Source organism: Equus quagga, chromosome 16 (genome assembly GCF_021613505.1).
Source record: "Equus quagga isolate Etosha38 chromosome 16, UCLA_HA_Equagga_1.0, whole genome shotgun sequence".
NCBI classification, from domain to species: domain Eukaryota; kingdom Metazoa; phylum Chordata; class Mammalia; order Perissodactyla; family Equidae; genus Equus; species Equus quagga.
Genome location: NC_060282.1, coordinates 659047 through 684387, shown reverse-complemented (window position 1 = coordinate 684387; position 25341 = coordinate 659047). Strand labels below are relative to the sequence as shown.

Here is a 25341-nt window from a genome sequence, read left to right as displayed (position 1 = left end):
CCAAGATGGCTGTTTGAGCTCCAGTAATCATGGATGCGTTGTAGACCACAGAAAGAAGGAAATGGCAGAGACAGGCAAACTCCTCCCTTTAAGGACACTTGTGGAAATTACACATACTGATTCTTACATTGCATTGGGCAGGAATTAGTCTCAAGACTACCTATATCTATCTGCAACAGAGGCTGGGAAATGCAGTGTTTCTTCTGTGGGACCATATGCCTAGCTAAATGTGGGGGGTTCCTTGCTAAGGAACAAGTGGAAGATGGACAAGAGATCCTGCTCCCCATCCCAGTTTTGTTCCCAATCCCCTCCTCTTCTGCCCAGCCAAGAACTTTTTTCCTGCAAATGTCCACCGCCACCTACTTCATAATAAACACCTCTTGTTAGGGCCATTCCCACCTGCACACCAATAATATGCCTTTAAAAGTGAACAAACAAGAAGACCTCCTTCCCTAAGCAGCCGGCTTGTCTCTGCCCTTGGCAGTGAAACTCCCTGTGTGATCTCCCCCTGCCTCCCCTCTCCCCCCATCCTCTCCATCCCCACTCCCCACTCTTGCTGAGCTGCTCAGCCCCCCTCCCTGAGGCTACTCCTAGTAAGCATCTATCTCACTGGCTCCCCTCCACCCCTCTCTAGTTTTCTGGTCCCCCTCCCTCTGCGGGCCTGTCCTCTGCCCACCCTCTGCATGTCGGGTGCCAGAGCTCCATCCTTGGCTCATCTTGCTCTTCTCTGTCCATTGTACTGCCAGGAGACATCAGGACCTTGGCCTGAGGGACCTCGTGTGGGATGATGGCTCCAGATCTCTACTTCCTGCTCCTGCCCCTTCTCCCCAGTGCCTCCCTGCCTTCTCAAAATCTCCCCTAACTCAGACAGCTTGATTCCTCAATCTCACCTCCCCAGGACCAGCAGCCCCAGTAGCCAGGCCAGAAACCCCAGACTCACCCTGAATTGCTGTCCTTTCCAGCCTGCATCCAGCTTGCCAGCAAATTCTGTCTGCTGTGAACTCAAAATGTAGCTCAGACCTACTGGTGGTCCTCTCTGTTTCCCTCTGCCCCTACCTGACGCCCAGCTACCCTTCTCCTCCTGCACATTCCTGCCACCTCCTGGCCCTTCCCACTCCCTCCAAGGTCATGGTACAGTCTGCTTACAACTCCCCAGTGGTTTCCCATTGATTCCTGCCTTCCAGGTCCCCCTCTCCATTCTCACCAGCCAGTCCCCCTCCAGCTCAGGACTGCATCATGCCCTTTACACTTCCTGTCCCTTCTGCCCCAAATGCTCTCCCCCAGAGCTCCACATGACCTCCAGCTCCTGGTAGCAGCTCAAATCCTGCATCCTCAGACTTGCCTGACCCTCTAGCTAGAAGGACCTCACCCCTCCTCCAGCCACTTTGGCAAAACTTACTCCTCCGTCTATGTCCCCCTTAGATCATCAGCTCCAGGAGGACAGGGACTTTGCCTGCCTGGGTGAAACTGAGTCCCCAACTGGAAGCCTTTCTGGTGATCTGAGAAGCCTCCTGGAGCCTGAGGGGCTGGCATTCTAACCCCTGTGCAAAGCCAACAGGCAGCCTGGGTGCCCCAGGCACTCACCCAGCCAGCCTAGCTCTCTGGCCCACACCCCACCCCATATCTCCCCACTACATTGTTCCCCAACATGTCCCAACATCTCCACTGCTGGGCTCTGCCCACCATCTTGAGCCCATCCCCCAGTAAAAGCTGGGCACTGCCACTCTGAGGAAAACTTAGACCCCATCTTCTGAGGGGCAGGGGTCCCTGTACTTGTGCCATGAATAACAACTGCTCCCTAGGATTGCCTAAAGTAATTCCAGCAGTCCCTGGACTCTGCCCCAGAGACAGGCAGGGATGCTGGTGTGCCCACTGGGTTTGGCCAGCCTCAAGATTGAGAGTCAACCAGTGAGTAACTCTGAGCCATGAATCCAGGCAGGGCCAGTTTCATGGGCACATAATCTGGGCAATCACAAAATGCCCCAAGCTCAGAAAGACCCACACTTGGTTTAATGCTCTAGCATTGCCATCTGGAAATTCTTAATAACTTTTTAACAAGGGGCTCTGCATTTTCATTTTGTGTGGAGCCCTGCAAATTAGGCAGCTGGTCTTGATTCGAGGGCCACTCAGCTGGCACAATGCACAAAGACTTGGGTCACCAGCATGGCCCTGAGGGAAAACGCTGACCAGGAGAGCCAGGTGGATAGTGCCAGGTGCCACTCCTGGATCCCCATGGCCCACCACTGCCTTCTCTGTTCCCACAGCAGCTCCCAGCTCCCAGGAGATGGGAATACCCACTGGACAAGGGAACATGGGACTGAGGTTCCAGCAGGCACATGGGTGCAAGCTCCACGACATGGTGGGTCTACCCCTCACCCCCAGCAGGCCTTGAGCCCTGGCCTAGGGTTCTGCAGCCTCCTCCCTGGGAGCTATGCCGCAGGACTTTGGGAAGTGTCTAACCCAGAATGCACCCCCAGGCACAGGGCTTGGCTTATGACTGTGCCCATCCCATCACTAATTGGACGAGTAACAGGCGCCTAACCTGGACTGGACCAATCAGATCTGACTCCTAACTTATTGGTCAGCATTTCTTTTTTGTTTTTTTGGGTTTTTTTTCCTGCAGAAGATCAGCCCTGAGCTAACATCTGCCACCAATCCTCCTCTTTTTGCTGAGGAAGACTGGCCCTGAGCTAACATCCATGCCCATCTTCCTCTACTTTATATGTGGGATGCCTACCACAGTATGGTGTGCCAAGCGGTGCCATGTCCACACCTGGGATCCGAACCGGCAAACCCCAGGCCACCAAAGCAGAACATGCACACTTAACTGCTGCACCACCGGGCCGGCCCCTGGTCAGCACTTCTGAGGCCAGCTAGGACCAGTTCAGTGCTGCTGGCCAAGATGGGTAAGTGTGTCCCATACCTGTCCTATGGTGGGTCTGACCTCCTAGAGACCTGGCTGCTCATCACCTCACTCCCACCACTACCCCCATTTTCCAACCCAAACTCCGGGAGTTGTTCCCTGAGGCCCTGGGAGGTGTGCACCAGGGGAAGACCCTGGAGCGGGAGCCCCCCACCCCTCGAAGATGAAACAACCAGCTGGAAGCAAGAAGCATCTTTACTGAGAGGAAGGCCAGTGGTGGGGTAGGGGTGGGAGATTGGAGGGGAAGGGAGAATGTAGTCCTGGGTGGGGGAAGGATGGGGTGCCAGCCCGCAGCATCTACACGTCCAGGTCGGACTGAGACCCCTGCTTTTCATAGGCGCCGGTCTTGCGCAGCACCACGCCTGGGTTGAAAGTGGTCCCCAGCGGCCAGTGGCGGACCACGTGCCGGTAGGACGTGGCTAGGTAGTCGAAGTAGTTAATGTTGAGCTTCCGGGCGATGTGACGGCCCAGGTATTCCATTTGCTGGGGGACCGGGTGGCGGTCAGCTCTTGCCTGGACAGGAAAGGCCCCGCCGCTGGCCCCCGAGGCGTCCCCTCCCTTGCCAGGCCGCATCTCCAGCCCTGCCCTTCAGCCCCAGGGCCCTCTCCACGGGCTCCGAGCGGAAGTCTGGGCTAGGACCGCGTGGAAATAGCCCCACCTTAAGACCTTAAGCAGAGGGAGGCGTCAAGCTGAACCGAGGCGGGGAGGGGAGTGTGTCTGGGGACCCGGGGCGGGCTGGGACGGGACCCACCTCGTAGCGCTCTGAAAGCTGCACCAGCACCAGCGGCTCCAGCTTGTGGCCGCACAGAACCAGCTGGAAGAAGCACCTTCCGTAGGCTGGTGAGGGGCAAGCGGCTCAGCCCGGGGACCCCAGGGGACTGGGCTCCAGGGGGCGGGGATTCCAGGGGGCGGGGACTCCAGGGGTGGGGACTCCAGGGGGCGGGGCTCCAGGGGGCGGGGGCTCCAGGAGACAGGGTTTGCACTGGGCAGAGACTCCAGGAGGCGGGGGCTCCAGGGGTAGAGACCCCAGGGGGCGGGCGCTCCAGGGGACCGGGCCGTGGGCTAGCTTGCCAGATGACTCGCCTTACTCTCAAGCGTCTTTCCCTTCGTTTGCACACCCTCCCCCCCTCCGCGGCCCGCCCCGTGCGTCACCGTCCGAGTTGAGTGCCAGGCGCAAGTAGATCAGGTGCATGGGTCCCTGACACACGGTGCGGCCCTCGATGGAGAAGTGGTACATGCCGCGCGTGTGGTTCAGCACCAGGCGGCGCCGCGGCAGCGACGAGATCATGAGCCACAGGCCCACGCCCACGCCGTACGCGGGGAAGCCCCAAGTCTCCTGGTTCTGCACCTGCGGGCGCCGCGGGGACCTTCTTAGCGGCCGAGGGGCGCGGGGAGGGGGCGCCGAGCGGTGGGCCCGCCCCCCAGAGAAGGAAGGCCGTGGGACGTGGGCCCAGGAGCTCAGACCTGGCTCAAGAAGCCGAAGCTGACGAATAAGAGGCAGACGACGAAGAGCAGCGTCCCCTTCCACAGCGTGTCCAGGTAGTACTCGAGCACGAAGACTGGGGACGGTGTGGCGGCGGCGTGTGAGGACAGCCGGCCCCTGCTCGCAGCCGGGGGTGGCAGTGCCAGGGCTCGACCCGGAACAGCCCGCCCCACGAAGGGCTCGGGGCCGTAGTCAGCGTCCCGCCTGCAGTTCCTGGGCCGGCGCCGCCACGGGCCAGCCCCGCCACGGGCTCTGGCCCCGCCCCCGCCCCGCCTAGATCCCGCCCCTCGGTCCCGCCCTGTTCAGGTCTCCGCCCCCGCGCCCCGGCCCCGCCCCCTCCCCGTTCCGGGTCTCCGGCCCCGCCCCCCCATTCAGGTCCCCGCCCCCGCCCTGTTCAGGTCTCCGGCCCCGCCCCCTCCCCGTTCAGGTCCCCGCCCCCTCCCCGTTCAGGTCTCCGCCCCCTCCCCGTTGAGGTCCCCGCCCCCGCCCTGTTCAGGTCTCCAGCCCCAGTGCCCCGGCTTCGCCCTGTTCAGGACCCGGTTCCCCAGCCGCCGGCCGCGCGCACCATTGGGCTGCTGCTGCGTGAACGGGTAGAAGCTGTTGTCCTTGAGGCGCCTGGCCAGGTGGCGCTCGGTGCACAAGTGTCCTAGGGCCCAGAGCTGGAAAGGCTTGCCGCTGGAGGTCGTGGGCAAGCCGGTAATCCGGCCCTTGGGGATCTGGATCTGGTACAGGAGATCGTCAACTGGGCGGCTCGTCTGCTGCCACCGCCCTCTGCCCACAGTTGCGCTCTTACCTGGGAGAAGAATGCCTCCAGGGCTGCGGTCCAGGAAGGAGCAGGAACTCAGGCAACCGTCAGGGGAGTGCCACTAGGTGGCGATCCAGGCTGGGCCCCGCCCGGGGTTCTAGAAGCTTTGGGCGGCAGGTTCTAGAAGGAGCCATTCTGTGACCACGACCCTTCTCCAGGGGGTCGCTTGGCCAGGCCTGCGGTGGGCGTGCACTTCCCGCCTAGTTCCCCATCCCACCGGGGGCTTCCTGTACAGTCTGGTTCACAGCCCTCACCTGAAGGGTGGGGTGGCGGAACATTCCAGGCCTAAACTGGAGGAAAGTCTGTAGGCAGGCACTCCACATCAAACCTCATGGCTGAGCAGGACCTCCCCCTCTCCAGCAGCACCTCTGCCCTGGTCAGAGCCTCACATACAGCCACGGACAGCTCACCTCAGTGGCCCCGAGGGGGGGACACGCGCACACACACATACACACTCTGACCAAGATTCGGGCCCAGGGGTGAGCAGGCAAGGCACAGCCACAGGCAGACTCAGGAGCCCCCTCTCACAACACATAGGCCTGTGGTTCAGCTCTAGCCCAAACCGGTTGTCCCTTAGGTACAACCCCTGTCCCCTCACTCCCACCCCAACGACCACACAGAGTTCCTGAAAACGTTTTATTATAACAAAATGCTCAAAGATCCAAAACTGGGAAAGGGAGCAGGGCAGGGCTCGCTGGCCCAGGGGTCTGGGGTCTGGAGCTGCCTAGCTGAGGGGCGGGAGGCTGGTGAGCAGCTGCTCCAGGCACCACTGCACTTCCTCTGGGCCCCGATAGGCCCGCTTCAAGCCCCGGGGAAGGCAGCGGCAGGACTCCAGGTTGAGGTACAGCAGGCCTGGACAGCTGCTGATCACAGAGCTGTGGGGACAGGATAGGCCATGGGGAGTTGAACCACTGGCCCCCAGGCGACGCAGGCCCCTGTAGGGCTGGGCCAGGCTAAGGAGCCCTCTCTGCCCATGTACCACAACTGCCTCTGCCACCCACAGCCACTGAGGCCCAAGCCCAGTCCCATTGGTGTCCCCAAGACCAATCCCAAGCAGGGGCTTGACCAGTATGCACTCCCCTTTCGGACCCCTGGAGCAGGCAAGCCAGGCAGGATAGGGAGGCAAGCCACACTGGCTCCAAGGGACTGTGGGAAGGGGTGCTAACCTGACAGTGCTTGGTGTGACCCGGGTGCCCCTGAGGTTGAGGGAGCACAGGGCTGGGCGTGAGCCCCCAGGGATGCCTGAAAAGGCAGCTAGGGCGTGATCCAGGTCCTTCTCGCTGAAACCCTGGCCACTCAAGTCCAGTTCCCTCAGCGTGTGGCACCACTTCTGGGTCAATAGGGCGCTGCCCTCCTTAACTAGAGTCAGCCGGTCCGACATGCCGTACAGGCCCAGGTGAAGCTGCTCCAGCTCTGGAGGTGAGAGGGGTGAGCATGAGCTGCAAAGTGGGCAAGGGTCCCCACATCCCATCTGCCCAGCCACCACCCAGGGAGCTGACCCTGACATGGCAGATCACGCAGGCCAGCAGGCGTGATGCGAGCACAGCCACGAAGATCCAACAGCCGCAGGTTAGGGGAGCCATGGAGCAGGCGGCCCAGGACCTCATTGCTCACAAAGTTGCAGGTGGAGCTGGCGAGGCAGAGCTCCTCGAGGCCGGGGAAGCCTGGGCCAGGAGTCACCACTCGTCCGGAAGGCTTAGGCAGCCACATCAGGTTTAGCAGCCGCAGCACCTGGGAGCAAGGCCCAGGCTGCAGATGGGGAGGGGGTGACGGGTGGGAGAGGTGGGGCGTCAGGTACCTGCAGCTGAGGGCAGCCTTGCTGCAGGGCCTCAACAGGCAGCTGGAGCGGAGTGCTGTTGCGGTTGATGCCGGTGCTCACCTCCAGGACCTGGAGCTGGGGGCAGCAGCTGCCCTGCAGAGGTTGGGGAGAACATGGGGCCAGTGGCCAGGCAGTCCCTGAGCATCCAGCTCTGCTCCTGTCTGTCACCAACCTACCAGCAGCGCACCCAAGATGGCTGTTGTCTGGGAGCTGTAAGTCAGCCACAGCTTTTGCATTCGGGGGCCTGCCTCCTCCAAGAAGCTTACCACAGCCGTGGACTCCACCTGCGAACCCAACACAGGGGTACCTGTCACCGCGGCCCAGGCTTCTTTGGGGCTCCTGGGGACACAAGGCTCACCATGGAGTGCTGTATGTCCAGGCTGTGGAGCTGGGGGCAGGCTTTGGCTAGCATGATCAGAGTGTCAGGGGTCACACCATGGCAATCAGAAAGCTTGAGGAAGGTGAGCCGAGGACAGGACTCACTAACCAGCTGTGGAAGACAGAGAGTCAGCCAGAATTGGGGGAGGGCAGGCTGTGGTCCATAAAGGAAAGAAACCAATGGCTGGTGCCAACCCCATTTTACTGCCTCAGCTATGACCTCCTTTCTGGCCATGCCAGGCCCACTTAGGTGCTCCCATCTCTGACACCTCCCTGCTGGAGGAGACAACAGGAAAGGAGAACCAGGCAGGCACCCCCATGGGGCAGCGGTGGGCTCCAGGGTGCCTGACCCACTCCCTGGAAGTCCTGAGCAACCCGAGAGTGTCACGGCTGGTAGGCAGGGCAGCCTCGAGCTCTCACCTTCAACACGGGGTGTACCTGGGACTTCCAGTGGATGAGGGTCAGCCTCTGGAGCTGTGAGAACCTGGGCCGACAGCAGAAGCAGAGCTGCAAAGTGTTCCCACACTGCCCCTTCTGTCGGCGTCCTCCCCACCCTGGTGAAGGGAGAAAGCAAGGGGCCTGGGAGTTTTGACATACCACCCAAGTGGAGTGAGGGGACAAGGAAAAGAATAAACTCCTCACCGAGTGGGCATAAGCCACTCCAGGGATGCAAGGAGCTTCTTCTCGGCCTTGGCCTCGCCAAGGGCGGGGCGGCCAGCCAGCGGAGGAGACAGGGTCACGGTGTGCCAGAGCGCGGGCTGGGAGGCGGCCTCGTGCCAGCGGCGGCACACGCGTGCAGCCCTGGGAGAAAATCTCTGCTGAGGGGCAGGGTCTTTCGTGGCCAATACCGCCCCCACACCCCCCACCTGCTGACGCTATGGAGTTTTCTATGAGGAAGGACCTGCCCCCGCAACTCTCACAGCGCTGTGGACACCTCAGCTCAAAGTCAGGCCTCTGGGGCTCCAACTGAACCTCCTGTGAAACTGCGCTGTGGGTCAGCCTGAGCCATGCCACTGCGCTGGGTCGGCCTGGGGTACCTGCCGAGGAAGGGCATGGGCCCATCGGTCGCCACCAGCAGCCCGAAAATCTGCAGCAGGATTTCCAAGGGAATGCGGTCGCCCCAGCCCGGGTCGGGCCCCTGCGGCGCCTCAGGGGCGGGCGCGGGTCTGGGCTTGGCCTTGGCTGCCACGGCGCAGGTCCCCGGGGGCCGCAGCCGATGAGCTCGGCGGGCAGCGCGCCTGTGCGTGCGGGCGCGGGCGGGCCCCGGGCCGGGCAGCACCAGCAGCATGCTGTCCGCCTGCAGCAGGTGGTAGCCGGAGCCGCTCGGAGCCAGCCGATCCCACCACCAGTCCTCTGCCGAGCGGCCCCGCGCCCTGACCGGCGGCGCGCCCCGGACTCTGCGCCGGGCCCCCTTGGCAGCCCCGCGAGCCATAACCACCAGTCGCGCTCCACAGCCGGCCCCCGAGGAGCGGAAGAGGCGGGGCTGGCGGCGGAAGGGGCGGGGCCTGGCTAGGTGTGCCCTCGAAAGGGGCGTGGCCTGGACCCCGGGCCAGCACCTCCCCGCCGGCTGCGCACTCGACTTCCGGGGCGGGGCTTCCGGCGGCGGGCCATGCCGGGGGCGGGCCGGCCAGCCGCGTCTTGGAGTTCCGCGGTGAGTAGAGTCCGCGCTCCTGCCTGGTCGCATCCACCGGCTCCCCCGGCTCTGAGCTGGGGCCGCGACCCTGGGCCAGAGGCGGCGCCCTCGCAGCGGGGCGGCCGGCTGACCGCCAGGTCGGGGAGCGCGCGGACCGGGAGGCGCAGGGACCCCCTCGCCCCGCTGCTCCCCGCCGCCCACCGGACCCAGCGGGGGGCGGTGCCCGCCGCGGCCACACCCGCTCAGAGCCCGACGGGGCCCAGGCGGTCCCAGGTGGGCGCCGAAGCCGCAGAGGTGTGCGTGGCGCCTGAAGGGTGCCCTTGTCCCTGGGTCCTTGGTCTCGTGTCCGTCTTGGGGTGAGGGTGATGGTGGTCTCGGCAACTCAGACCCTAAGATCAGCTCTTCCCGTGGGGTCGTGGCGCCTTAAGCACGGCTTCCTGCTTCTCTGCCTGCCCGCCTTTCTGTGTCGTCATCCCGACACAGGCGGCCGGTGCTTCTTGGTATGTTTTGGCCCCTCCTCCTCCCCATCCCCCACCCCCGGACACTCCCCCAGTTTCCCTGGTCTTGGCGGTCTGGCCTTCCTCTCACTCGGGTTCTGTGTCTCCTCCTTGTGATCCTGCATGCGTGTCTATTTCCTTCAAGCTAGAAGAGATCTTCAGTTCTTAGAAGAGCCGAAGCGTCTTCTTTGGACCTAGGCGGGGAAAGAAGAGCTGGCTGTGACCTTTGCCCTGTCTTGGAGGGCCCAGCCTTGGGTTGAATGGCAGCAGCGCCGCTGGGCCGTCTGGTGCTGACCCACCTGCTGGTAGCTCTGTTCGGCATGGGCTCATGGGCTGCCATCAATGGGATCTGGGTGGAGCTGCCTGTGGTGGTGAAAGACCTCCCCGAGGGTGAGTGGGCGTGTGCAGGGAAGTGCAGGGCAGGTGTGCCCCGCAAAGTGGGTTGCAACAGCTCTTGGTCCCTTAGCATCCTGCCCCTGACATGGCCTCCTCCTTTCTTTGCAGGTTGGAGCCTTCCTTCATACCTTGCTGTGCTTGTGGCACTGGGGAACCTGGGTCTGCTGGTGGTGACCCTGTGGAGGCGGCTGGCCCCGGGCAAGGGCGAGCGGGGCCCCATCCAGGTGGTGCAGGCGCTGAGCATGGTGGGCACAGCACTGCTGGCCCCGCTGTGGCACCACGTAGCGCCGGTGGCAGGGCAGCTCCATTCTGTGGCTTTCTTAACGCTGGCCTTGGTGCTGGCACTGGCCTGCTGTGCCTCTAATGTCACTTTCCTGCCCTTCCTGAGCCACCTGCCACCTCCTTTCTTGCGGTCCTTCTTTCTGGGTCAGGGCCTCAGTGCTCTGCTGCCCTGTGTGCTGGCCCTAGTGCAGGGTGTGGGCCGCCTTGAGTGCCCGCCAGCCCCCATCAATGGCACCCCTGGGCCCCCCCACCACTTCCCAGAGCGTTTTTCTGCCAGCACCTTCTTCTGGGCACTGACTGCCCTTCTGGTCACTTCGGCTGCTGCCTTCCAGGGTCTCCTGCTGTTGTTGCCATCACCACCATCCATACCCACAGGGGCCCCAGGGCCTGACCTGCGGATGGGAGCCCCAGGAGTGGAGGAGGAGGAAGAGGCCTCGCCGCTTCAGGAGCCACCAAGCCAGGCAGCAGGCACCACCCCCAGTCCAGACCCTGAGGCCCATCAGCTGCCCTCCACGCGCAGTACCTGCCTGCTGGGCCTGCTCGCTGTCACCAACGCACTGACCAATGGCGTGTTGCCTGCTGTGCAGAGCTTTTCCTGCTTGCCCTATGGACACCTGGCCTACCACCTGGCTGTGGTGCTGGGCAGCACCGCCAGCCCTCTTGCCTGCTTCCTGGCCATGGGTGTGCTGTGCAGGTACACAAGGGGCCCCAAACCATTCAGGGGGTGGAACTTAGGGATAGGGGCTGGGTTCTTGTGCGGCCAGCCCTGAGTTTCTGCTCACCCCTGGCAGGTCCCTGGCAGGACTGGGTGGTCTCTGTCTACTAGGCATGCTCTTTGGGGCCTACCTGATGGCACTGGCAATCCTGAGCCCCTGCCCGCCCCTGGTGGGCACCTCTGCAGGGGTGGTCCTTGTGGTAAGTACATTGGGGACACAGAAGCAAAGGGGTGGCACTGAGGAGGGTGTTTGCCCCAGAGCTGGAACATCTCATGCTCAGCCTGCTGCCACATCCATTCCGCCAGGTGCTGTTGTGGGTGCTGTGTCTGGGCGTGTTCTCCTACGTGAAGGTGGCTGCCAGCTCCCTGCTGCATGCGGGGGGGCGACCGGCATTGCTGGCAGCTGGCGTGGCCATCCAGCTGGGCTCCATGCTTGGTGCTGTCGCCATGTTCCCTCCCACCAGCATCTACCACGTGTTCCACAGCAGGAAGGACTGTGTGGACCCATGTGGACCCTGAGCTGGGGCAGCGGGGACATCACTTGGCCCCACCTGTCTTCAGGCTGAGGCTGCCATAGTGCCTGAGTACCTGCAGCCCAGGGAGGCCCTCCCTATGCATGGGCACACTTATGGACGGACACTTGCACACTCCACGGGAGACTCTCGTGCTTCAGGCCAGGGTAGGGACCACAGAGAAGGCATGGAGCCAGGGCCTGACAGCAGCTGTAGACTTGGCCCTGGGCCTGGGACCTGTTGGGATTTGCACAATAAAGCATTTTTATTCCATGACTTGGAGTGTTAATCCCTGAGGGCACCTTCCCAGTGCAGATAGACCTCCCCTGGGCTGGCACGCTGGCCTGACCTGTTCAGCAGGGGCTGGCCACCCCCAGGCTGCTCTCAAAGATCCTGGGGTCATGCCCTGTGAGTCCAGGACTCTTGTCCCCCCAGCCCCAGAAAACTGCCCAGAGGGAGGGCGAAGGCCAACCTCCAGGGCTGGAATCCGAGCCAAGGGCCTGCATAGGCTGTGGTGGTCAGAGACAGCCTGGTGTCCACTCAGTGTCAGCCCATCTGGGATCTCCAGCTGAATGGCGGGACCTCTTCCCAGTAGGGCCACTGCTCCACAAGCATCTCAAGGCTGCATGGTGGGCTGAGCTAGCTGGGCATGAGGGTCAGGCCTGATGGGCTGTCTCTCGCTTTGTGACCTGAGCATGGTAGCACTTCCCCACTGCTTTACGGAAGGATCCTGCCAGGCACAGAAGGGGTTCAATGAGTGGGACTTAGAAGAGACAGAGGCATAAAGTTCCAACCAATCTTGGGTGCTTCTGCTCAAGAGCATTGCTCCATCCTGAGCCACCAGGGTTGTTTGTAGCTTCTCCGATAAAACCCCTGAAGGCCCAAAGCCTCTATTCAGGCGGACATGGCAACTGCTGCCTTCTCTCGGGGCCGCTTTCAGATGGCCCCTGGCCCTGAGCAGCGTTCACCTGCCCCAGCCCTGGGACAGCAGTCTGGACCTTTGCTTGGTGTGTTCAGGGAGCAGGGCCTCAGCACCGACCATTGTCTGCCCTGGACTGGGTGGTTCTCCTACAGAAAAGTCTTGAGGGGAACTGGCATGAGCACCCAAGCAAAGCAGGAGGGCGAGGATTCAGATTTGGGAGAATGTTCAGATGGAAGCTGCAGTGAGGCAGGGGCCTGGGCTTCTGCTGCCTCCTCTGCACCTCCTGGGCAGGCAGGAAGCAGAGACCCCTGGGGGATACAGGCTTCCCAGGGGAGTGTCCTGCCTCCATCCAGTGGACTGGCGTGGCATTGAGACCTCTTTCTCAGAAAGGGCCTCACTTCTCCCTGCAGCCACAGGAGCAGGGAGTATGGGCAATGGGAGAAAAGGCTGCTGCCGCTGTTGTTCAGCTCCTCCCCATGATTGTTCTGGTCTGCGGATGCCCTTTCTAAACTTCAGAAGCCACCTGCCCTTGACTTGGCCTGCACGTGAGCCTTTGAAGGCCTCTTCCTGCCCCTTCATCTTCCCCTCCCCCCTGGCTTTGACCACCAGATCCTCTGGTCTGGGGTTCCATCAAGCGTCAGGTTGGGCCTGGCTCCCAAGTGGCTCAGACAGCCCAGCCCTGAGGGCAGGAGGCCACCCGGCAGGCCCTAGCCTTCCAGAGTGCTGACCACTAGGAGGAGGATTGGGGGCAGTGGCAGCCTGACATGGCTGTTTGCCTTTAGGGGATGGGAGCCAGCAGGTGGGATGTGAACTGAGGAAGCCACCTTTGGTGACGGTAAGTGGAGATTCGTAAGAAGGAGGACAAGGTATGGCCATGGGTCTCATCGCACCCTTCCATCCCCCTCTGACACTGCCCTCATCTCACGTCAGCACCCCTCTTCTACTCACCCTGGGCCTGAAGCTGGTGGAGGTTCCTCCCAGTTCCTTCCTGCCCTCCCTCCCATTGGGCGACGATCAAAGGTCTTTGTGGAGCCTCTGCTCTGCCCACGTGTGAGTTTGTGCCAGGTGTGCCAGGCCCGAGGGCCACAGAGGAGAGGGGCCCTGTGGGACATGCATGGTCTCCCGGAGAGAGGGGCAGGTGGCCCTGTGCCCAGGGCCAGGGCTGGAGGTGGGCGGTGTGAAGAAGCTGCTGCCGTTTGAAGCGTCTAGGGCCTTCCTGTCAGTGCTCCTTAGGAAACAGGTCAAGGCCAGAATAACAAAGGGAGGAAGGCACTGCAGCCCTGAGTCCTTGAGAGTCCCCTGCACTCCCTTCCCACTCATGGCTGCCCAGGGCTGAGGCCAGACGCCAGGGTCCCTCGGAGCTGAGCCCTGTCCCCAGTGCCTCTTCAGGGCACCTCCAACTAGACAGCAGGTGGTCAGTCACTCTGAGGTTCACAGTCCTACCCAAAGCTTCTCTCAGACACAGGGCTGGGGGGCATTTGAAGGAGACCCCAGAGAGGAGGCAGTGGCTGAGGTAAGACCTAAGGCACCTTATTGTCCCCAGAGGGCAGTCCCCTGGGTGCCAGCGAGGCCTGAGCCATAGGGCCCAGTGTTGTCTGTCCCACCACCAGGAGCAGGCCTCTCAGTTCCTAAAGACCACGGGAGGGCTAGCCGGGGCCTGGCCTGCCGTGCGCAGCTTCCTTTCCAGGGGTGAGTCCACTTCGTGCAGACTGAGCCAGTGAGTGCTGGGATGAGGCTCACCTGGCTCTGGTTGAATGACCACAGGTAGGCCTTCACCTTTCCTTGGTCCTGTGGTTGTCCACCCGCCGGAGTCCCCAGGCAGGGGTGGGTCCCTATGTGGTTGTAGCTGTGACAACACTTGGGTGAAAGAATGGTAGTGTCCCTTCGTTTGTGTCTGTTCAGAGCCCCCACTGCCTGGCTTGGGGACACGGGACAGCGGTCCTTTAAGGGGCTTTCGGCCCTCGACAGAATTCAAAGGGACCTCCTAGCTTCCATGGCACCAGGAAATGGGAGTGTGGGATTGGCTGGGTCCCTGGCCAGGGATTGGGTGCAGGTCATCAGCAATTCCAGAATCAGCCACTCTGGTCATGCCCACCTCGTCTTGGGGAAGCTCATTGTCCACCTCCATGGGGACACTTTGGCTTCCTCCACTCAAGCACTGGCCTCATTGTCTCTACTGCGCCTTCCAGGGGGCTTGGAGGCCACTAGGGTTCTGGTGGAGTGTTAATCAGAGGACCATGCTCCCCACCCTGTGGCTGGGTGGGTCACCCGGCTGATCCAGTCATGGGGCCCATCCTCCTGCCCACAGTGACTGAACTGGGAGGCAACGCCCCTGTGGAGCAAGTCAGAGTCCACCATGAGGTCTGTCTTGGGGGTATCAGTCATCCTGAGGGCTGTAAAAACTACCCAAACTATTCAGGGAGCACATCTGAGAATGAAGCAGAGTGAGAGATGGAGAGAGGCAGAACCCTGACAACATCCTGGGCTAACCTCGATCCAGCCACACCTCAAGCTAGACCCCTTGGACTTCCATGTTATGTGGGCCCACAATTCCTTGCTTGTTTAAGCTCACAGATGAGGGAGTGGTGAAACCCTCTCTTGTCCCCTCTTTGAAGCATTTGGGACAGCACAGACCTTTGGACATGCAGCAGTGGTCCATCTTTCCTTGCCTGGGGTAGAGTGAATCATTCTCTTGGCAACTCTCCCTGACATACTCCCTACGACCCCTCCCTCTCCAAGGCCTCCACCTCAAGCTCCCTAGCATGGCGCTTCCCTAACCTGATTCTGACCTGCAAGGGAGCGTTCCCTGGGCATCTGGTCGTCTCAGAACACCTAGATCCAGGCCAGGCAGAGAAACAGGCAGGGCCTTCCTCAGCTGGACTGCCCAGACAAGGCCTCCAGGGGTGCTCTCAGGGCATGTCCTGGGGAAGCTTTTTTCCATCTGCACACATTATCAGCATTTTAATTTGATGAAAGACAAGCTGCAAGCCAACCTTGAAATTCCTATCCTTTTGCAAGGGCAGTGGGGAAACTAAGCTAATTAGAAGGCAGATTGAAAAAGATTCCCTACCTGGCCCCTCCTTGACACCCCTGGGCCACCCCTTGATATTCCCTTTGAAAAATCATTCTGTGGACGGCATTTCCTGAGAGTGCTGAGTGAGTGTGTGTTGTTGCTCAAAGGGGTGGCGCGCCAACTCTCTACATGCGAGTCACTGGGAAAGGCAGGCCAGCCGCATCAACCCCCAATGCGGACATTAGGTCAGGCGTCCAGAATGTGAAGAAATGAGAATGCAAGGGCTCTCTGATTCCAGAGCCAGTCACACCTGCAGAGAAGAGAAGATGTTTACACTCCGGACAAAAGAATCCAGAGAGAAGAAAGCAGACCCACAGTGAAGCCTGGGGTCTGGGAAACCTCCCTGAGGAGCAGAGAGGGTGAGAAAGAGAGACACCTGAGGGGAGGCAGCTGGCGGTCCCCCAAGGAGTCAGGGACTCAAAGGGAACTAGTGATGAGGTGAGCGTGGTGCTGGGAGCCTGGAGCCGTGGTCCTTGTCCTCTCTGGTCTCCTCAGCAGAGAGCAGGGTCTGGAGTTTGATATCGGCTCAATACAAGGTTATATAAGGGAAGCCGAATTGTAGAAAAGAAACCATATTGTAACTTTGAATGACCTCTGATTAACTAACCCCGACATGCTCTGTAGATTTTATGGCTCCTCCCAGCTGCGATAAGATGATAACTTTGTTCTTTTGAGTTCCTTAGGAATGTGATGACCCCTGGGCAGAGAGCCCATGCTGATAGCCATCATCCACCATCAAGGACAACTGAAAGATCAGGGTATAAGGCGTTTCTCTGGTCTCTGATGCACATCCAGTAAAACAAAAGACTATCAGGAACGGAGACCAGATGTCTGCCCCCACCTGGAGGTCAGATGGAGGCCCCACTGGGATTAGGTCTATTTTTCAGGAACTGTTAAATCTTGGGTCATCTGTACTTCTTATCCTTTTGGTCTGATACTTGATTATAAAATGTGCCTTTAGATGTTGTTCCAAAACTGTTGAGCAAGGTACAAAAATTCTAATAATGCAAAATGTCAACCTGAAGTTGGGAACAAGAGAATATGTCCAAATGGGTGCTAAACAGTTTCATTCCTCTAACCTGGATCTATGCTGATTCAGCAGGAAGGAGCTAGATGGGTCGTCACTCCAAATCCCCCAAGAATGAGGAATGACAAAGGAATAGGGGGATTGAAACGGGCAAAGAGTTAGCCATTGATGATTAGGTAACTAGGAACTAAAAGTTTTTTTCTCCCTTTTGTAAGTACTGTGCTGTTCAGGCAATATGCTATCTGACTCCCACTAGGCTCCTATAGATGACATCTCCCTGGAACCTGGGTCACCATGGTAATGAGTGTTTGAGCTGTTTTTCAGGAATTAGAACTCCTTGTCCACTTCAGGCTGGTTCAGATCACTAACCCGTCAACTGGGCCTGTGCAGATGTCCAATAAGCAACCTTTTGATGTCAAGAGACTAAAAACTCTACCCTCAGATCATGCTAACACCACCATTTTGTGAACATGTGTCCTGTGAAGAGGAGTCTGACTACACTTGCGCAGATCAATTACCTCACCTCTCCTCACCTCCAATCATCTATCTCCACATTTCAGATCACCTTGCCCTCTACCCCATAAATATCCCTGAGTCCTCAATTTTGGGAAAGCAGATTTGAGACTCATTCCCTTGCTTCCTGACCTGGCTGCCTTGTGATTAAACCCTCTCTCTGCTGCAATCTTGTCATCTGGGTGTTTGGCTTTCTGGGTGGTGGGCAAAAACAAACCTAGTTTGGTAACAGCTTCACCTTTCCTGAGGGTCTGCCATCCTGAGTGTGGATGGCCTGGCTGGCCGGGTCCCTCTTCCAAGCAGGTAGTGTCATGGAGCCTGACTCCAGGGCTCTCAGCATGAGGAAAATCACGCTCTTTATTTTTCTGAATGAAGAGCCACCATCCCCCTCCTCCCCACCCACCAAGCCAGTGGTCAGCCAAGCTCAGACATTGCTGGGCCTCCCCTCTCCATGGATGTGCTAGAACCATCTGGGGCTCTGGGCAAGGTGAGAGGTGGTCTGACCCCTAGTCTTTGGGAATTGCCATGGAGCTGGTGCTGAAGCAAACTGGGGGGACTTGAATGAGGGGTCTGAGGGCCAGAAAATTCATGGAACTGGAGGAATTGGGGCCAGAGGATATGGGAAGTGGGGGACTAGTCTTAGCACACAAAATTGGGATTCTCTGCCCAGTGCACATAGACAAGCCAATTAATTGCAGCATCAGCCTTTGGGAAAAGAGAGCAGCTTTATTGTTAGAGATTGGTCTGCAGGGAGAACAGGGTGCATGTGCCCTCAGATCTGTCTCCCCAGTTCAGGATTTGGGGCAAAATTTAAGAGGTTAGGGAGAAAAGGCTGCACGCGGAAATGCTGGCGGGGCAGGCTTTGATTGGTGGGCTTCAAGCATTTATGGTAAGGTTCTAAACTTTTATGATGAGGCAAGGAAGAAATTTGAACACCGGATCTTCCTGAATGAGGTACCCTTCACTTCTGGTAAGAGTCTGACTTTCAAGTTCCAGTCATTTCCTCGTCCTTGGGTTCTGTGGGAAGAAGGATCTTTGGTTCTGTGGTCATTTCAGGTCACAATCTCTGCTTTTGTGCATGCCTGGGCTGTGTGACTTCGCAGATTTTCTGAATGGCAATTCTTAATCACTCTGTTGAAAAGAGATGAGGTCAGTTGAACTGGTCCTGGAGAGCCCACAGTTACACTAGGTACTGGGGTTACTGGGAGTGGGGCTTGGGGGTCTGGGGAGGTGGTCTGGGACTGAGTGGAATAGGGTTCTTTCTAGGGGGACTGAGGATCTGGGAATCCTGGGGACTGAAAACCAGGGGCACTTGGGGGATGGGGCCTGGGATGTGAAGAAAATCTAAGACTTTGACTCAGCAGAGCAGATTACCGGGGTCTCTAAGGAAAGCTATGCTCTGTTTAGAGGGTCTCTGATTTATAAGGTTGGTGCCTGTCATTGTCTTCAAGCTATTTTACAACTTTGTATTTGTAGATAGCTAATAGCAATGTAAATAATTCTTTCCTATAGACCAGAAGATGAATTCCATCCCCTGGAGGTTCAATTGATTTTCCTCCCCTAGTTATGGAAAAAGCCGGTTTTGTATCCATTTATAAGTTAATTTCAACATTCCTTTATTCCGCATAGATTTATGATTCTTAGACTTCTCCTCTGACGCAGTTATAACAGTCCTGGATCCCTTATTAATTAATGACTTAAATAAAATCTTTGCCATGCGTTCATTTTATATCTGCATAAGAGCTATGATTTTACCTTTCCTGAAAGTTTTCCTGCACAGTGTCGGACGGCTTCCACTGAGATGCCACAGTTCACCTGACAGAGCGGGGTGAGTGACGTTTCCTGAACGCGTGCCTCACAGACTAAGCTCAGGCAGGTCTCTTCTTGGTTCCTAGCGGGGAGTCTGAAGTGGCAATAGAATTAAGATTTTCCAATTGTAATTTTTCTAATTCTAATTTCCTCTCAAATGATTTTGTGGGGTTTTTTTTTTGTTTGTGGCCAATAAGTCATTCCCTGTCGCTAACAGCAATGGAGCAACGGTAGGCCTTGGTTTCATGGTCTGACCACTTGGTGAGCTCTGTAAATGGACTAATGGTTTATAGACATCTAGTGTCTACTGGGTGGGAGATAGTGAAGAATCTGGATTGTTAATCTTTTTCTTTTCTTTTTTTAAAAAATATTTTCTTTTTTTCCTTCTTCTCACAAAAGCCTCCTGGTACATAGTTGTATATTTCAGTTGTGCATCCTTCTAGTTGTGGCATGTGGGATGCCGCCTCAGTGTGGCCTGATGAGCAGTGCCAGGTCTGTGCCCAGGATCCAAACCGGCGAAACCCTGGGCCACCGAAGCAGAGAGCATGAACTTAACCACCCGGCCATGGGGCCGGCCCCTGGATTGTTAATCTTTAGTTTGTTTTTTAGCTATTGTCATTAAAGAGGCTGATAGCCAATTTGAGCTGGCAGAAGAAAGAATCAGCAAATTTGAAGACAGGTCAATTGAGATCATCCAGTCTGAGGAAGAGAAAAAAAAAATGAAGAAAAATGAACAGAGTCTCAGAGTCCTATGGGACACCATCAAGCATACCAAATATACACATAATGGGAGTCCCAGAAGGAGAGTATAGAAAGTAGAAGAGAGACTATTTTAAAAATAATGGCTGCGGGCCGGCCCTGTGGCCAAGTGATTAAGTTTGTGTGCTCCCCTTCTGCAGCCCGGGGTTTTGCCAATTTGGATCCTGGGCATGGACATGGCACCATTCGTCAGACCATGCTGAGGCAGCGTCTCACATGCCACAGCTGGAAGGACCCACAACTAAAAATGTACAGCTATGTACCAGGGGGCTTTGGGGAGAAAAAGGAAAAAATAAAATCTTTGAAAAATAATAAGAATAATGGCTGAAATCTCCCTAAATTTGATGAAAATGTTAATGTATACATCTAAGAAACTCTACCTACTCCAAGTAGGCTAAACAAAGTGATCCACCCCTAGAGGCATCATAATCAAACTGTCAAAAGTCAAAGACAGAGAATCTTAAAAACAGTAAGAGAGAAGGTATTCACCATGTACAAGGGATCCTCAATAAGACCAATGGCTGACTTCTCAAATCACGGAGGCCAGAGGTGGTAGGATTACATTTTCAAAGTGCTGAAAGAAAATAACTGTTGACCAAAAATTCTATATTCAGCAAAACTATCCTTCAAATATGAAGGAGAAGTTAAGACATTCCCAGATAAATAAGAACTGAGGGAATCTGTCACTAATAGACCTTCCCTCTACTAAACACTAAAGGGAGTCCTTCAGGCTGAAATGAAAGGACATGAGATGGTAATTCGAACCCACATAAAGAAAGAAAAGCACCAGTAAAGGTAACTACATAGGTAAATACAAAATTCGGTATTAATGCATTTGTTCTTTGTAACTCTTTTTCTTTTCCTATCTGATCTAAAATATAACTGCATAAAGCAATAATCATAAAACTATATTTATAGATTTATAACATATAAACATATAATTTGTATGACAATAATAACAAAAAGAAAGGATGGGATGGAGATATATAGAAGTGAATGTATAAGAGCAAAGTTTTTATATGTTATTGAAATTATGTTGGCATTAATATAAACAAGATTGTTGTAAATTAAGATGTTAAATTTAATCCCCAAGGAAATCACTAAGACAATAATTTAAAAATGTATAGTAAAAGAAATGACCAAAAAATCAAAATGGTACACTAGAAAATATCTATTTAGCAAAAAAGAAGGCAGTAATGGAGAAATAGAAAAACAAAGAGACATAAGACATATAGAAAACAAATAGCAAAATGGCAGAGGTAAATTTTACCTAATCAGTCATTACACTAGATGTAAATAGACTCAACACTCCAATCAAAAGGTAGAGATTGACAGAATAGATTACAAAAAAAAACCCTCATCTGGCTTTATGCCGTCCACAAGATACATTTTAGGGGCCAGCCCTGTGGCCAAGTGGTTAAATTCGCATACTCCGCTTCAGTGGCCCAGTGTTTTGCCGGTTTGGATCCTGGGTACAGACATGGTGCCACTCATTAGGCTGTGTTGAGGTGGCACCCCACATGCCACAACTAGAAGAACCCACAACTAAAATATACAACTATATACTGGGGGGATTTGGGGAGAAAAAGCAGAAAAAAAAAAGAAGAAGATTGGCAACAGTTGTTAGCTCGGGTGCCAATCTTTAAAAAGAAATTTTTTTAAAGATACATTTTAGATTCAAAGATACAATTAGGTTAATAGTTAAAGGATGGAAAGTGACATTCCATGCCAACAGTAACCAAAAGAGAGCTGGAGTAGCTATGCTAATATCAGACAAAATAGACTTCAAGGCAAAAATTGTTACTAGAGACAAGGAAGGGCATTTTACAATAATTAAAAGGTCAATCCATCAAGAAGTAAGAATTAAAAACATATAGGCGTTTAAAAACAGAGGCCTAAAATACATGCAGTAAAAACTGATAGAATTGAAGGGAGAAATAGATAATTCAGGAAGAGTCGTTGTAGACTTTAGTACCCTGCTCATAATGAGGGATAAAACTAGACAAGAAATTAACAGGAAACCGAATATTTGAACAACACCATAATCCAACCAGACCCAACAGACATCAATAGAACACTCTACCCAACAATGGGGGAACACGTCCTGCTCTCAGGAGCACATGGAACATTCTCCAGCATAGACCATTTTTTAGGCCATAAAACAAGTCTCAATAAATTTAGAAGGACTGAAATTACACAAAGCATGTTCTATGACCACAAATTAGAACTAACAAAAAATTAAAACTTAGAAATCAATAACAGAAGGAAAGTTGGGAAATCCACAAATGGGGGGAAATTAAAAACACACTTCTGAATAACCAGTGGGGCAAAGAAGAAATCACAAGGGAAATTAGAAAATACTCTGAGCTGAATGAAAATGAATACACTATGTATCAAAACTTATAGGATGCAGTAAAAGCAGTGTTTCGAGGGAAATTTATAGCAAGTAAACTCCCATATTTAAAAAGAAAAAAAAGATCTAAAATCAATAACTCTAACTTCCAAATTAAGAAATCAGGAAAAGAAGAGCAAATTAAACTCAAAACAAGCAGAAGAGAGGCAATGATAAAGATTAAAGCAGAAATAAATGAAATACAGACTAGAAAATAAAGAAAGAAAATCAACAGTTGGTTCTTTGAAAAGATTTAAAAAGTTGATAAACCTTTAGCTGGACCGACCAAGAGAAAAAGAGGATTCAAATTACTAAAATCAGGAGTGAAAACTGGGACATCGCTACTGACCCTACAAAAATCAAAGGCTTATAAGGGAATATCATGAACAGTTATATGTGTTGGAGGAGGTACTTGAGAGGATGCGATCGCCGGCTGACACATGAGCTAGACCTGGGCAATTGGAAGCACCTCACCCTCTCCCTTGTCCTTGGAATGTGTGTTCCACTTGCCTTCTCCATGCTAGAAGTTTCCCAAGGACGCAGCCTTGAGAGAGTAATGTGTTGTTGAGACCACCTGGACGGTATACGTGACTGAGCCCAGTTGAGGCCTCTTTATAAACTTTTAAGATTCTAGAGGACAGGTGCGGAGAGTTACTCATCTTGCAGCTGCCCAAGACAAGCCCTGTAAATAAGTCCCCTTGCTCATAAAACTGCCACCTACCAATCAGGAGTGGTCTGCCTCTTTCTTCAGTCTCTCCCTGACCTCCAAGTATGGGACTCCAGTTTCAGATTACACCTGGGATGCTCCTGAGGTTTCGACCCAACAGTACACCAAAAAATTAGATAATCTAGATGAAATGGACAAATTCCAAGAAAGATACAATCTACTAAAGCTGATTCAAGAAGAAATAGGAAATCCGAATAAACCGGTGATAAGGAAGAGGTTGAGTTAGTAATTTAAGAACTTCCCACAAAGTAAAGTTCATGCCCAAATGACTTCACCGGTGAGTTCTATCAAATATTTAAAGAACAATTAAATCAATCCTTCACAACCTCTTCCAAAAAATAGAAGAGGAGGGAACACTCCCCAGCTCATTCTATGAAGCCATATCACCCTTACCAAAACCAGACAAACATATCACAAGAAATTAAAACTACAGACCAATACTCCTTATGATCATAGACACAAATGTCCTTCACAAAATACTAGCAAACTGAATACAGCAGGACCTAATAAAGGAGAATATACTCTGAACAAGTGAGATTTATCCCAGACATGAAAAGTTGGTTGAAGATAAGAAAAATCAATCAATACAGCATATCATATCAATAAAATAAAGGACTAAAACCACATGCTATATCAGTAGACTCAGAAAAAGCACTTAACAAAATCTTACACCATTTTTTTTAAAGATTTTATTTTTTTCCTTTTTCTCCCCAAAGCCCCCAGGTACATAGTTGTATATTCTTCGTTGTGGGTCCTTCTAGTTGTGGCATGTGGGACGCTGCCTCAGCATGGTTTGATGAGCAGTGCCATGTCTGCGCCCAGGATTCGAACCAACGAAACACTGGGCCACCTGCAGCGGAGCGCATGAACTTAAGCACTCGGCCACGGGGCCAGCCCCAATCTTACACCATTTTAATAGGTAAAAAGAAAAAACCCTCAACAAACTAAGATTAGAAGATGCCCTGGTGAAGAGCATCCACAACAAACCCACAACTACTGTCATACTCAATGGGGAGAGACTGAAAGGTGTCCTCTGAAGATCGGGAATAAGACAAAGATGAATGCTCTCTACTTCTATTCAATATTGTACTGGAGGACCTGGCCAGGGTAGTTAGGCAGGAAAAAGACATGAAAGGCATCCAGACTGGAAAAGAAGAAGTAAAACTGTCTCTGTTCTCAGATGACATGAAAATATAAGGAGAAAATAATAAGGAATCCACAAAAATCTATTAGAACTAGAAAATAATTTCAACAAGGTTGCAGGATACAAGATAAATATACCGAAATCAGTTCTATTTCTATACACTAGCAATGAACAACCTGAAAATGAAATTAAGAAAAATTTCTTTTACAATAGCATCAAAAAGAATAAAATACTCAGGGGCCGGCCTGTGGCTCAGAGGTTAAGTTTGTGTGCTCCGCTTCAGCAAAACCCTGGGTCACCAAAGCAAAGCGCGTGAACTTAACCACTGAGCCACTGGCCAGCCCCCCGAGCTGGCTATTTTTTTGCAGAAACTAATAAGCTGATCCTAATATTCACAACAAAATGCAAGAGATCCAGAATAGCCAAAACAATCTTTAAAAAGAATAAAGTTGGAGGCATCACTCACAATTACAAAACTTACTACAAAGCCACACTAATGAAGACAGGGTGGTACTGGGTACTGACACAAGCATAGACACATAGATCAATGGAATAGAAATGAGAGTTCAGAATGAAGCTCTTACTTTTATGGTTAATTGATTTTTGATAAGATGCCAAGACAATTAAATGTCAAAAGAATAATCTTTCATACAGCTGGATATTCACATATAGAAGAATGAAATTAGACCCTACATCACATCATATACAAAGACTAACTAAAAATGGATCATAGACCTAAATTTAAGAGTTAAAACTATGAAATTCTTGGAAGAAAACATAGGACTAAATCTTCACAATATAAAAGCAAAAGCAACAAAAAGAATAGGTAAATTGGACTTTACCAAAATTAAAAACTTTTGTACTTCAAAGGACTTTATGGAGAAAGTGAAAGGACAATTTATAGAATGGGAGAAAATGTTCACAAACCAACTATCTGATAAGGAACTTGTATCCAGAATATGTAAAGAATTCTTACAGCTCTACAATAAAAAGGCAAATAACCCAATTTAAAAATGGGTAGAATATTATACAGACATTTCTCCTGAGAAGATATACAAATAGCAAATAAGTGCAAAAAAAGATGCTCAGAATCACCAAGTAGAAAAAAGTTTGGTAGCTCCTCAAAATGTGGAAATATTAATGAGAAACCTCAACTAAACTGGAGTTGGGGAGGCCGGTAAGGGCCTCTCACCCCATCACATGCTGTCAATCACACCAACCAGGAAGAGATGGACACTTGCGTCTCCCACAGGAAGATAAACAACTTTACTACTGAAGGAAGATTTCTCTCCCCACCTGGCAACAGCCCAGCCAATGAGAAACACTGCAGCTCAGCCAATGAGAAACACCGCAGCTCAGCCAATGAGAAACACCGCAGCTCAGCCCATGAGAAACACTGCAGCTCAGCCAATGAGAAATACCACAGCTCAACCAGTGAGAAACACCACAGCTCGGCCAATGAGAAACGCTTCAGCTCAGCCAATGAGAAACACTGCAGCTCAGCCAATGAGAAACACCACAGCTTAGCCAAT

General features: G+C 53.8%; 3 protein-coding genes across 10 annotated transcripts; 1 reads left to right on the top strand and 2 right to left on the bottom strand.

The window, feature by feature from the left end:
- Positions 1-3100: 3100 nt before the first annotated feature.
- TMEM249 (transmembrane protein 249) lies at positions 3101-5489 on the bottom strand. The gene is made up of 7 exons (XM_046642482.1): positions 5429-5489; positions 5200-5222; positions 4972-5128; positions 4388-4482; positions 4076-4271; positions 3675-3760; positions 3101-3406 (listed from the first exon to the last, which is right to left on the bottom strand). Exons 1-7 carry the CDS (start codon positions 5487-5489, stop codon positions 3221-3223), a joined length of 804 nt encoding a protein of 267 aa, XP_046498438.1. The 3' UTR covers positions 3101-3220.
- Positions 5490-5833: 344 nt separating this feature from the next.
- On the bottom strand, positions 5834-8965 carry FBXL6 (F-box and leucine rich repeat protein 6). Of its 3 annotated transcripts, none has more exons than XM_046642441.1 (9): positions 8446-8965; positions 8051-8209; positions 7829-7892; positions 7389-7520; positions 7207-7314; positions 7010-7123; positions 6711-6942; positions 6378-6624; positions 5834-6086 (listed from the first exon to the last, which is right to left on the bottom strand). In XM_046642441.1, the coding sequence occupies exons 1-9, from the start codon at positions 8838-8840 to the stop codon at positions 5936-5938; spliced, it is 1602 nt and encodes a 533-aa protein (XP_046498397.1). In that variant the 5' UTR covers positions 8841-8965; the 3' UTR covers positions 5834-5935. The 3 variants fall into 3 exon arrangements, with proteins under 3 accessions (XP_046498397.1, XP_046498398.1, XP_046498400.1); XM_046642442.1 differs by having other exon boundaries at positions 7847-7892; XM_046642444.1 differs by lacking the exons at positions 5834-6086; positions 6378-6624 and having other exon boundaries at positions 6762-7123; positions 7389-7962.
- Positions 8966-8993: 28 nt separating this feature from the next.
- Positions 8994-11716, top strand: SLC52A2 (solute carrier family 52 member 2). Of its 6 annotated transcripts, none has more exons than XM_046642448.1 (5): positions 8994-9059; positions 9688-9928; positions 10043-10910; positions 11008-11131; positions 11238-11716. In XM_046642448.1, the coding sequence occupies exons 2-5, from the start codon at positions 9799-9801 to the stop codon at positions 11448-11450; spliced, it is 1335 nt and encodes a 444-aa protein (XP_046498404.1). In that variant the 5' UTR covers positions 8994-9059; positions 9688-9798; the 3' UTR covers positions 11451-11716. The 6 variants fall into 6 exon arrangements, with proteins under 6 accessions (XP_046498404.1, XP_046498403.1, XP_046498405.1 ...); XM_046642447.1 differs by having other exon boundaries at positions 9005-9059; positions 9684-9928; XM_046642449.1 differs by lacking the exon at positions 8994-9059 and adding an exon at positions 9172-9335 and having other exon boundaries at positions 9684-9928.
- Positions 11717-25341: the final 13625 nt, after the last annotated feature.